The following is a 13,666-nucleotide window of genomic DNA, read 5'->3' as shown; positions in this document are numbered from 1 at the left end:
ACAAACAAAGAATGGGTCATACACCGGATAAGCTTTACGAACAAGATAACGCCCAGTATGCAACAGTAGAATTAACAATATTTTGCAAATAGGCAATAGCAAAGCCTATGTTAAAGTACTAACTGAGTAATGATGAACAAATGTAAATCAATTTTGTGTATCAAAACTCAAAACCTGGAGTGCACAAAAGAGTTCACATTGGTTGATGGAGTCATGTGACTCCCCGCTGAACCACAGGAATTGAAGTCCCCAGAGCAATCCACAGACTCAAGTGACAATGCAGTGTTAAGTGAGGGAGGAAGCGAGGCCTCCACAGAGACAGGTGTGACCTGAAGGTCACTCTGACAGCTTCAGAGTTGCTCTGAATAAAGAGCAGAAACCTCTAGAAGGAGAACCATTTCTGCAGCCCTCCACCAAATAGGCCTGTATACAGATGGAAGCCTGATTGAAGTTTGCCAAAAAGGCACATTAAGGACCTGGATTATGAGAAACAATTATCTGGTCCGATGAAACAAATATTGAATTCTTTGGCCTGAATACCAAGCGTCATGTCTAGTGGAAACCAGACAATGTTCAGCAGCTGACCAATACCATCCCTACAGTGAATTGTGGTGGTGGCAGCATCATGCTGTGGGTGTGTTTTTAAGCAGCAGAACTGGGAGACTAGTCAGGGTCAAGGGAAAGCTAAATGCAGCAGTGTACAGAGACATCCTTAAAAAAACCTGTTCTAGAGCCCTGTGGACCTAGGGTCACGTTTCAACAGGACAGTGACCCAAAGCACACAGCCAAGATAACAAACGAGTGGTTTCGGGACAACTCTGTGAATGTTCTCAGGTGGCCCAGCCAGAAAAACGCTATAAATAATAAAATGCTGAATTTGTGTCCGAATTGAACACAAACCACCTAAAAATTCAATCAGCACAACTGTATTGTATTCCATTTTTCTGGTGCTGTGAACATTCCAATACAAATGCAAAGCATGGAATTGCATTTAGCTGAGAGCAGTGCTGTATTCGTGCCACAGAGATTGCAAGAGTCCATATTTTATTTCTCATGTTGAGTTAAGACGACAACTCGCAACTGAACCTTGGATTAGATCTGTCTCCAATTCTGATATTTTTATAGGGGGCATGCTTGTTTACCACCTCCAGGAAATGTTTTCTAATAAGTAAAGGAAATAATGCAACAAATCAGATTACTAATTTAGATATGCCATTAAAGGAGATGAGTATTACTACACTGCCAAGGATAACTTCTGCTTCTAGTACATCTGAATATATCACAACCATTGTAAATGAAAGAATAACAAGATCACCTAATGTTGTATACGTACCCAGACTCCTGAAGTAATATACTTTCCATTGCAGAAGGAAGTAAACATAACACAGAGACCAGTGTTAAATATAGAGCATGAAGTGAATATTAGTAAAGCGACATTTGAAGCTAGAAAACCAATGGAAGACATTGATTCAAATGGTTTAGTAACAACTCATTAAATCACTTTAGAAGGGCAGAAAGAGTTTTTTGATTTTGACTGGACATCTGAAGAAATGACTGACCATTACCATGCATTACAGGAAAGAGAAGCAAAATGGAAAGCATATGGATTTGATTCTTCAGTGTTACAAATCACAGACCCATGGGCAGCTAGAAATTTATGGTTTCAGCAAATAATCCACTCCATAAGAATAAGTAAGTAGTTGACTGGTTCATGTGTGGTGAAAGTTCCAACACCAAGCACATGGCCATCAATTTTAGAGACAGTAGCAGAACCACTGCATGCTATGTGTCAATCTTATGCTTTATCGTGGTTATTATATCAGCAAAACTCTGCAGAATATAGAATAATGGCTTTATCATTGCATTTGTTTAGACCTAGATTAAATTGTACTTGGTTGATGAAGCTGCCATATGTGAATTTCCTAGATCAGCGTGAAAATATACTGACAGCATTGCCTGATGCGATGGAAGTAAAATCTGTGGGGACTAAAGACTGTTTTTGTTCCAGTGACACTCACAACGGATCTGGGATGTTTATGGGAATATCTGATTGTGCTTATATGAAGAATAAGGTTAAAGAACCTAAACCTAAATATGCTTTGTTTAAAGTGAATTTTCCTATACACAGTAAATTCACCAGTGTTAAATCAACACTATTAGCGCTAAATTAACACTGTTAGTGTAATTATTCAACACGCTCTGTGTTAACACTAATAGTGTTAACACTGGTGAATTTACTGTGTACCAGATAGCAAACAGAGTAGAACATTAATGGTGCAGTATGACATTTTGCCTGTAAATGGGCGGTACGGTGGCTTGGTGGTTAGCACGTTCGCCTCCCAGCACTGGGATCTTGGGTTCAAGTCCCATCTGGGTGGAGTTTCCATGTTCTCCCCGTGTCTGCGTGGGTTTCCTCCGGGGTCTCCGGTTTCCTCCCACAGTCCAAAAACATGGAGGGTAGGTGAATTGGCTTCTGTAATAACTGTCCTGGTTAATGAGTGTGTATGTGTGAGTGAATGTGTGTGTGCCCAGATATGGATTGGCGCTCTGTCCTGGGTGAAATCCTAGTGCCCGATGCAGTCCTCCAGGTGGACGGTCGTTTCTGGTTGAGAGTACGCTGTGCACGTTTGGCTGCCGCTTCTCGCCAGTGTGTGTGAATTGAGTGTTCTGAGCAGTGTAGATTGTAAAGCGTCCTTGGGTATCTAGAAAGGCGCTATATAAGTGTAACGATAATAATAATAATAATGTGACTATAGGACATTTTAAGGATATTTGGTGGGTTTGTGGAGATAAAGCATACTTATTTCTACCATATGGGTGGACAGGCTGTTGTTACATGGCAACATTAAAGTTTCCTTATGAGGTTTATTCTCTCCAAAATGGTGAAGCACCTGATAAAGGGAATTCTGAAGGTATTTCTGGGAGAAGAAAGAAAAAGGAAATGGCTCAGTTTCATAGTTTGGAAGCCTACCATTGGAGAATCAGTACAGGATTATTCCCATGGTATGGTGTGACATTTTTAGCAGATCATATAAATAATATTACGTACACTACACAAGGGTTTGCTAATGAGACTACAAGAGGGTTTCAGTATTTGTCAAATACACAAAGTCATAGATTAACATTGTTAAAACATGACATGGCTCTGGACTTCATTTTAGCTAAGCAAGTTTTATGTGTGGCTTTGAACCTAACTGGGGATGCCTGTTATATCTTGATTCCTGATCATTCTGATAATATGACTAGTGTTATAGAAGCATTGAAGCATATAAGGGAGGCGTTTGGTCCATCGAAAGGAGCTGGATGGTCTGTGAATACTTGGGTATTGGAGAAATTAGGACCACTAGGAGCAATGTTGGCCCAAGTTTTTGGAGCAGCTCTTTTAGCATTGTGTATAATGTTTTGTTTTTGTACACTGTTGTTAACTGATTATGGCTATGATTTTGAAATGGGTTGTAGTTGTAATGCCTGGAGATCAAGTACAGATGCCATTACTAAGTAGGGTTGACTCATGAGGAAGAAATTTTGGAAAACGACCTGGTGGAGAGAGATCCATTTTGAATATCCACTATTATATATTTACTATTCAATTATGACATTATACTATTAATTTGTTATGGTTATAATTTAGTAATCTATTATAATTATAGGTTGAAGTAGAAACTATAGCTAAAAATATACTACTGTATTAATATTGCTAGTACTAAATTGTACATGATGTTTCAATTTGCATCTGTTATTTTTGCAAAAGATACTGGTTGTTGTTTCTTTCTTCCAGAATAAAAAGGGGGGGAAGATCACTGTAAGGGTGGATGGTTATTCGAGATTCCTGAAGTGCTACAGGGATCCAAACACTAGGACAATAGGTCATCAACATCACATCAGAAGGCATAATTGCTGAAGAGCTGTAGTGATACAATTTATGTCATGTGTTTTCTATTGAATGGTTTCTTATTTGTAATCTTCAATATTGATTATACGAGTGATATTAACATTGTAACAACTGTTTTATGATGACTTGGTGGGCCATTTATATGAATACATACCTTAATAAAATGGGAATGGTTAGTGCTATTAACTTCTTGTTTGTGGCACATTAGTATATGGGAGGGGGGACCTTTCAAGATAGGTGGTGACCATCCATCCATCCATCCATCCATTATCCACCGCTTATCCGGGTCTGGGTCGCGGCGGAAGCAGTCGGAGCAAAGAAACCCAGACCTCCCTCTCCCCAGCCACCGACTCTAGCTCCTCCAGGGGTATACCGAGGCGTTCCCAGGCCAGTCGAGACATATAGTCTCTCCAGTGTGTTCTTGGTCTGCCCCGGGACCTCCTCCCCATTGGACATGCCTGGAACACCTCTCCAGGAAGGTGTCCAGGAGGCATCCAAACCAGATGCCCGAACCACCTCAACTGGCTCCTCTCGACGTGGAGGAGCAGCGGCTCCACTCCGAGTCTCTCCCGGATGTCCGAGCTCCTAACCCTGTCTCTAATGGAGAGTCCACACATCCTGCAGAGAAAACTCATTTCAGCCGCTTGTACCCGCGATCTCGTTCTTTCGGTCACTACCCAAAGCTCGTGACCATAGGTGAGGGTTGGGACGTAGATTGAACGGTAAATCGAGAGCTTTGCTTTTTTGCTCAGCTCCAACCATCTGGAAAAGTTTCCCCCCTCCCATATACTAATGTGCCACAAACAAAATTAATATCACCAACCATTCCTATTTTATTAAGGTGTATCCATATAAATGGCCCACCCTGTAGTTCCCAGAATTCAGAAGGCCTCAGCTGGGGGAAGACCTTTTCTTATAAAACCCCTCAACTCTGGAATGATCTTCCAGAAAATATTCAGGACTCAGACACAGTTGCAATCTTCAAATCTAGGCTAAAAACTCATTAGTTTAGTTTATCTTTTGGTAGTTAATGCTCCCCCATAGATAAAGGAGGTAGATCCAGGGGGTCCATGGACACAGGGAATTATAGTAAACTGAGACTGTCACGCCCTCGTCCTGTCTGGTCTGTTTTCTCCGCACATGGCTTTGTTTTGTTTATGTTCATGCCCCGCCTCCTCGTCTCTTCCCTTGTTATCCGTTTCAGGTGTTTCTTGTTTGTTATTGTATTTAAGTCCCCTTCCCTCACTTCCTAGGGTCGTTCATTGTTCCTAGGTTCTTGTACCTTGTTCCGTTCGAGTTGTTCCTTGTTCCTTAAGCCGTGTTGTTCGTAGTGTTCTTTGTAGTGTTCCTCGTGTCTCTTGCTCGTTTCACGCTCGTTTCATGCCCCAGTCCTGTTGTGTTTGTTTCATTGAGTTTTGTTAAATAAAGTCTGTGTTCTTAGCGTTTGCGTCCGCCCTCCGTCAGTCCGCACCCCTCATCCCTTATCGTCCCTTACAGAGACGCTGGTGTCGTCTGCTGCTTCACGCGATCACTCAGGTTTGTTTCAAGAAGCTCCTGCCTCTGTGTGTCCTTCTGGTTCCACACCTTTTAGTTAAAGCTGTCATAGTCAGATCTGCAAGAGTCATTAACCACACTCTGGAAATGTTCACATTCTCTGCTTTACAAACATTCATTCATTATCTGTAACCGCTTATCCAGTTCAGGGTCGCGGTGGGTCCAGAGCCTACCTGGAATCATTGGGCGCAAGGCGGGAATACACCCTGGAGGGGGTGCCAGTCCTTCACAGGGCAACACAGACACACACACATTCACACCTACGGACACTTTTGAGTCGCCAATCCACCTACTAACGTGTGTTTTTGGACCCGGAGGAAACCCACGCGGACACGCGGAGAACACACCAAACTCCTCACAGACAGTCACCCGGAGCGGGAATCGAACCCACAACCTCCAGGCCCCTGGAGCTGTGTGACTGCGACACTACCTGCTGCACCACCGTGCCGCCCCTGCTTTACAAACACGAAATGATTAAAACTAATTCCATCACATTACTTTTTTCCTGAGTAAATGACCCCCACCTGTCCGGCTGGACACTGATAGATAACTGTCGAGCTCCTCCTCCATGCTTCAGACCAGCTGCCCACACACCAGCCACCATCAGGTGCCTTGGACCTGCCCCATACTGAAGTTTTCACAGACTCCTAACTATTATTACCAGTAGATTGACCAGAGTAGGATAGGTCACTCGTTGTGAGCCTTGGTTCCTCCCTAGGATCCTTCCTCAGCTGAGGGAGTTTTTCCTTGCCACTGGCTTGCTCACCTGGGGATTTTTATATCTTTACATTCTTTACATTTTCACATTTAATGTCAAAACTTTGACTTACCAGAATTCTGTGAAGCTGCTTCGTGCTTTTTTTACATCATTAGTTGTAAAAAGCGCTATACAAATAAATTTGATTGATTTGATTAATTCTCACATCACTTGAGTATCGGCTGAAAACAGAACACGGTTTTTAGTGTCCAAATACAGGATGCATGGACACCCTAATCAGGTCCCCTTGCAGTACAGCTCTAAATCACACTCGCAAGAATGTGTGTTTGTGCAGAACAGTCAGGAAGGAGAGTGTGTCCATGAATGCACACTTGCACACGGACAATTAACCTTAGCTAACTGGGTGAGTCTTGGTCCAATAGGTACAGTAAAATGCAATAGTACAGTAGGCCCAGGCCCACCGGTGGCTACGCCCAGGCACTATGCCACTGCATTTTATTGTTTTACTTTGCATTTAGCCTAGGGCAGTGCTGTATTCGTGCCACAATGAAATCCCATGCTTTGCGTTTTGTTTTGGCACAGCTTGTCCTTTGTCATACCAACAAGTAAGAATCCTGTAACCATTTGTGAGTGGATTAACTTCTCATCCAGGGTACTGGGTTTACTCACAGTCCTGTCTAAGAATACTGTCATGAATAAAGATTGGTATTAATATTGGTATTGGTGTTAAGATTGGTAAATATTGGTATCCTTGAAGAGCATATGTTTAAAAATATATATATATATATATTTTTTACTTAGTATTCCATAAAAACATCTGACAAAAAAAATCTAAAAACTCTGAAGCACAAAACCAAACAAAAAACACAAATAATTTAATTAGGTGAAATAAAAGCCAGGTGTGTTCTATCAATAGGATGAAAATCAGGTGTGAGTGAGCACTACAAGGTCATGAAGAGATCCACTGTTCAAGTTGCAACTCTTGTTGCAAGTTCTGTTCTTGACCTTATTAGTAACATTCTAAGGTCCAACCGTCAACTGAATGCCTTACCGTACCAGAAGCAACATAATCCTGAGAGTGGTATCCATTATATCACAAGAGCGAAAATTGCGAAAATCACATGAAACTGAAATGACAAAGACCATCTACTGCCTTGGTCAAGGCAAGCCAAGCCATCAATGCAAGTGACATGGATTTGAAGAAAATAGGCTGTGGACATTTTGATGAAAGCTTAGCTTTTATGAAGGTGGCCAGTTCTTTGCAAGCAAGTGGCAGGACAACCACATTGTAACACTGCAGAGTAAATTTGTTTAGGCTTGAATGTGGTATTTGCATATTTTCTTTCATTTCCTGGATATGAAGCTCTACCCTTGATCACATCTAAATGTAAGTGCAACTAACTTTCTTGTAACATTTTAACTTTTTAGAACTTAAAAAAATAAATTAACAATGAGAAAATCTGTTCATACTGAAAGTATTGGTTCATTTTAGTTTTTAGGTCTTATTTAATTTTCTTATATGTAATACAATTTTTAAATTCAGCAGTCCTCCTCTCTCTGTGAGAAACACAAACGGAGCATGTTCCTGTATTATTTGCTATTATTCAACCACGGTTCACACTTAAGAACCTACTCTGATTTCTGGTTCGTGAACCAGTTTATATCTGTGAAAACGCATCCAAGTGTTACAAATTTATGATCACAAACTGGAATGTGAAATATGGCTGAACTAACAACAGACGGTGTAGTAGCACCACCTTAAGTTGTCTCTGTGAAATATGGCTAACGTAACAGTTCCTACTTATGCATGCATGCTCAAACATTGAAAGTCAATCAGTAAGTAGGTTTGCCTAGTAGGCCATCCGGCAAAAATAAAACAAAACTTAATTTGCAACTTTTCACTGCACTGCCATGCCACAAAGAGATGTTAAACCAATAGATTAACACACAAAATCACTTCTTACTGTAATAATGTTATTTGTTTTTAGGGTTTTTGGGCAAATATTTTACTGCTCAGTTTACTTCCTACATCTTATTTGCACAGGCATGTAAAACCTTTTATGCAGTACTATGTAACTCAGCCTTTAGATGGCATAATCCATCTCACGCCTCGCTATAATTTTCATAAGTGAGCAAAAATTTAGAATGAAAAACACAGAACTAAACTAAATGATGCAGACTTGAATGCACTTAAATAAAATGTTGATGTCCGCTCAAACCTTTGTTCTCTTTTTCTTTTCTGTAGAGATTAAGTCTTTATTTATTTATTTATTTATTTATTTTTTTCTGTGATTCTTCAGGGATGCAGTAATACCACTTTTATTTTTCCAAACGAGTACGAGTATAATTATGTGTATTTTTGCACTGGCTGATGCCAATACAATACTTAAAATTAAGCAATCAGGCATTGTGCAATAAAGTAGTTATTAATTTAAAAAAATTGTTTAATTAAAAACTTTATTGTTCATTTCTGGAACTGTCCGTTTTTTTATTTAGCTTTTTTCCCACATCACACCACCAATAATTAGAATTTTCCTCTGGGATCAATAAAGTATTTATCTATAAATGAGTAACATAAAAGGCAACAAGCTCTTGATATACATTTACACAGTGTTGTGCATCTTTGGTAAGATGTTATATGACAATGTTTCCATTATACGATAATCGCTGGGAAGTTAAGAGCAGCAGCCTTATCTATGGTGTCGAATCCAGTTCAAAATTTGCCAACGGATAAAATAATTTAGTTTGAGGAAAAAGCAATTTGGGCAATGAACAGTGCTCTCACAAACGGAATAGCATTTCCCGGAAGGAAAATACACTTTGAGTAAAGGACAATTCAAGGACAGTCAAGACAATTGCGGCATACTCACTGCTCTCAGGTTCTCCCTGCAGTCCGGTTTGCTTGGGTTGCCATCACAGATTGTGAAATTATTCCAGATCGCCTATATTTTGAGTTGTCTGCTCATTAGCGCAGCAACATGCACTAGGCACAAGGTTGCACAATGTTGATATCAGAGTCTTGGTTGCGATTATGAGTAAATGAACATGGAATCGGGCAAATACTCAAAACCAGTATCGGTATTCATGCATCTCTAGCGGAGACTATGTAAATTACAAAGAAACATGCAAGTTTCTACATGTACTAAAATATCTGGTATTTCAGCAGCGTTTGTGAGCTCTCACTTAACAGCTGTGCAGATTCAAAATTCCCTCACCCATCAATGTCTTTAACCCAATCTGAAAGGGAGATTTTAATTTGTACTGCTCCTGGCTTTGCCTATAGATCAGAACACAAAGACTCTGTTGTTGCTAATCCAGTTTCAGTACTGCAGAAACTGCACTATGTACCTTTTGGAGGAGATCAGAAAGCCACCTCCCCTCCCTTCACCCTGCTTTCAGGGCAGTGCTGCAAAAGTGAATTACTCTCTGCTACTGTAGGGGAAACACTGGAGCAAAAATATCTAATCTTACATAGTTGTTTTTTTTAAAGAGAACCAAAATGAAAAGATGTGGGTCATCGCTCCAGTACTTTGAAAATTGTGGCATTGATTTCCATTACCTTGAGGGACAGATCTTGAATCTCCTGTTCCAGCTGCTGAACCTTGGCCTCTCTCTCTGACACCATCTGTTTGAGCTGATCAATGAGGGAGATGTGTTGGAAGGCTTCGGTTTGCAGCTGTGTGTCCAGGCCCTGTTGAGTCTCCTGGTGAAGCTTGTCTTTCTGGCTGAGTTCTCCCAGCAATGCCTGCAACTGGGTTTGCCGCTTCTGTGAGAAGTGGATAGACTGAGATTATTTAATGTTCTTTTGTGTTAAAGAACACTGCCCATCATCCTCTCTAATAGGATAAAACAGTGCCTTTTTAAAGCCAAAAATGTAAGATACTGTGCATGTCCATCATTCATCATTTTTATTAGTGCTCAGACTGTAAAAGACTTTGGCAGAGGGTTAAAGCCTGTTCTTGTAAAGCCAAACCAACTCTATCTGGGAACAATTTCCCAGATAACGTTCAGGACTTATACTTACGTTTTAAGACTTTGGCAATTAATGATTTACTGGTTTTCCTCACTTTTCACTCCACAGTCATCTCACTCTAAAATTGCTAACACTCTGTGTATGCCATACAGCTAAAAGAAAACTAACATCTGTCTATTCTCTTCAGAGAAATTGACTGTCCACCTGTTGTGCCTGACATTGATGGAAGACCAGCAACTTGTGTATCTTATTATTTAATGAACTAGCTCCCCACTCACCACTACCAACACTGAATTTCATAAGGTCTCCATTTATTAATCCCTTCATTATTCTTCTCTTTTAATTAGTTTTAATCTAACTTACAATCCCCACAATTGTACACCTGAAGATAACAGATTTAAGTACTGATACACGTGCTGCCGCCGCTTCTCGCTGGATTTTTTTTTTTTGTCCCCTCATCTCCGGTTATGGCTGGCTGGTGCTGCAGAGTGGCAAACGTGGCGAGGCCTTGGGTGTTTCGCACGGGAGTTGTCACCCGAGCCACCCCACTGCCATCGATGAACTGCTCCAACACATCACACAGACTTAAACTTGGAATACTTAATTCCCGCTCTATCACAGATAAAGCTCCTTTACTTAATGATCTCATGGTTGTGAACCACATCAGTGTATATTTCCTCACAGAGACTTGGCAAAAACATGGTGATCATTTCCACCTTAATTTGTTGACTTCTAGTGGTTTTAGATATTTAGCTAAGCCCAGGCCACAGGGGAAGGGGGTGGTCTAGCTGTAATTCTTGATGATTCACTTAATGTATGTCTTTGTGAGTTTCATGAAGTAAAATCATTTGAATACATGGCTCTGAAACTGGTCAGCTCAACCCCTGTGCTGTTTCTGTTAATCTATCACCCACCAAAGACCTCCTCTGACTTCTTCACAGAACTCTGTGAGATACTCACCTTGGCCAGTCCTATATGTCCAGCTCTGGTCATGCTATAGAGGATTTTAACATCCATGTTGATGCTATCTGTTCATTGACAACTGAGTTTGAGTCTCTGTTGGACTGCTTTAGCTTGACACAACATGTTGATTTTCCCACACACTCACATGGCCACACATTGGATTTAATTTGTTCTTCTGGTCTATCTGTTACCTCTGTCTCTGGCTCTATTGTTGGTGTTTCTGGACGTATCTGGACTCGAGGGCCCTCAAATCTAAAGAACTGGCTCGCAACCTTGGTGTAGTAATGGACTCAGATCTCAGTTTTAGTAGTCATATTAAAGCGGTTACTAGATCAGCATTTTACCATCTTAAGAAGATCAGTAATATTAGAGATTTTCTGACTAAACCAGACCTGGAGAAACATATCCATGCCTTTATTTCTAGCAGGATTGATTACTGTAATGGTCTCTTAGTTGGACTTCCAAAAAAGACCATTAAACAGCTTCAGCTGATTCAAAATGCAGCTGCCAGAGTTCTCACTAGGAGCAAAAGAAGGGATCACATTACCCCCATCCTCAAATCCTTACATTGGATACCAGTCTGTTACTGGAGAGACTCAAGACTTAAAACACTCCTGTTTGAGCAGGCTTACAGCTCAGTTTAAAATATTCTACACTTTTCTGTAACTGCATTTTATTTCTTTTATTGTCATTTTAAACTGTTTTAATCATTTTACTCTTTTTATGTAATTGTCTTATTGGACATTTATGATTTTATTCTGGTTTTTAATTTAATTGTTTCTTTTTCTGTAAAGCACTTTGAATTGCTTCTGTATGAAAGGTGCTCTATAAATAAACTTGCCTTGCCTTGCCTTTCTGACCACAAGCTTGTTGAAGCATCTGTTAACAAATCAGTTTCATGCCAGTGCAGTAAATCTACTGTCTCCTGTCTCCTTCCGTAATATCAAAACCATCGAACCTCAATCGTTTTCTGCCCTTCTTCAGTCTTCTGCACTTTCCTCTATTTCCTGGCTGTCCTGTCCTGATGACATTCTGACTTTCTTTAATGACACTGTTTCTGATGTACTAGACCAATTGGCTCCCTTAAAGACTAGACAGGTCCCTGCTAGTCGCTTCTCCCCTTGGTTCACTCCTGAACTCCGTGCTTTAAAAACCACTGGTAGGCGTCTGGAGCGCCGCTTCAAGAATTCTGGTCTTACTGTGCACTTAATGGCATATACTAACCACATGATTTCTTATAATACTGCTTTAAAATCTGCCTGTTCTGCACACATTTTATCTCTCATTAATAATTCTGGTAACAAGCCCAAAACACTTTTCGCTACTGTTAGTAAACTCATCCAGCCAAAAACAATCAAGAACTTTAACACTGCTGAGCAATGTGAAGTTTTCCATAGATTTTTTAATGACAAGATTGCTAAAATCTACCATCAGCTCCTCTCATCTTCTTCACCTGAGCATTGTTTCCATTTGAGCCCAGCTCATAAACCCTTGGCTAATTTCTCTCCCATTGATCCAGAGCTTATATCAGAGCTTATAGTTAATTCCAACGCTTGTACCTGTCTCCTCGATGCCGCTCCTACCCCACTTCTTAAAGAAACTCCGCCATCATATCCAGCCCCATTTCCCATCTCATTAATATGTTTTTTGCCTCAGGCCCTAAAACATCTGACATCACACCCATTCTCAAGAAACCCTGGTCTGAACAAAGACAACCTTGATCATTTCCGACCTATTTCTAACCTCCCCTTTTTAGCTAAGCTGTTAGAAAGGGTGGTGGGCATTCAGTTAGAGTCATTCCTGATGGACAATAATCTTTTTGAGCCTTTTCAGACTGGCTTCCGCACAAACACAATACTGAGAAAGCCCTTTTGCGTGTTTTAAACGATATCCTACTCCCTACTGATTCTGGTGCGCCCAGTATCCTCCTTCTCTTAGATTTGAGTGCAGCATTCGACACTGTTAATCACAGCATACTCATCTCGCATCTCTCAGCTATTGGCATAACTGACACAGAACTTTCCTGGTTTATCTCTTACTTTACCAATTGATCTCATTTTGTTGCTCTTGGTACACACAGATCTTCCCCTAGTACTGTTACACAAGGTGTTCCCCAAAGTTCAGTCCTAGGCACTATACTTTTCATCATATACACGCTGCCACTTGGTCAGATCATCCACAGCCATAGTCTTAATTATCATTGTTATGCAGACGATACTCAGATATACGTGAGCACCAAAAATACCTCCACTCTGCCCCCCTCTGCCACACTTAACTTTGATGGTGTGGCGGTAAAAACCTCTCCAGTTGTTTGCAATTTAGGTGTACTTCTTGACTCCTCTCTGTCCTTCAAACCTCATATTAAGGCCCTGACCAAAACAATCCTTTTTCCATCTACATAATATTGCTCGCCTTCATCCCCTGCTTTCTGTTAAGGATGCTGAAATTCTGGTCCATGCTTTCATTTCCTCTCGTTTAGACTACTTTAATTCTCTCTTCATTGGTCTTCCTTCTACGACCATACACTCCATTCAGTGTGTTCAGAAATCTGCTACTCGAGTCTTCT

The 13,666-nt window shown here is 40.6% G+C and overlaps 1 protein-coding gene across 2 annotated transcripts in view; it reads right to left on the bottom strand.

The window, feature by feature from the left end:
• The window catches only part of ccdc13 (coiled-coil domain containing 13), a 59,920-nt gene that overhangs the window by 16,084 nt on the left and 30,170 nt on the right, over positions 1–13,666 (bottom strand). For both annotated transcript variants that reach the window (XM_066681835.1, XM_066681836.1), the window contains one exon: positions 9,724–9,930. In XM_066681835.1, the coding sequence (XP_066537932.1) occupies positions 9,724–9,930 (207 nt within the window). The remainder of the gene's footprint in view (positions 1–9,723; positions 9,931–13,666) is intronic.

This window comes from Hoplias malabaricus, chromosome 9 (genome assembly GCF_029633855.1).
Source record: "Hoplias malabaricus isolate fHopMal1 chromosome 9, fHopMal1.hap1, whole genome shotgun sequence".
Lineage (NCBI taxonomy): Eukaryota > Metazoa > Chordata > Actinopteri > Characiformes > Erythrinidae > Hoplias > Hoplias malabaricus.
This window is presented reverse-complemented; position numbering and strand designations above follow the sequence as displayed.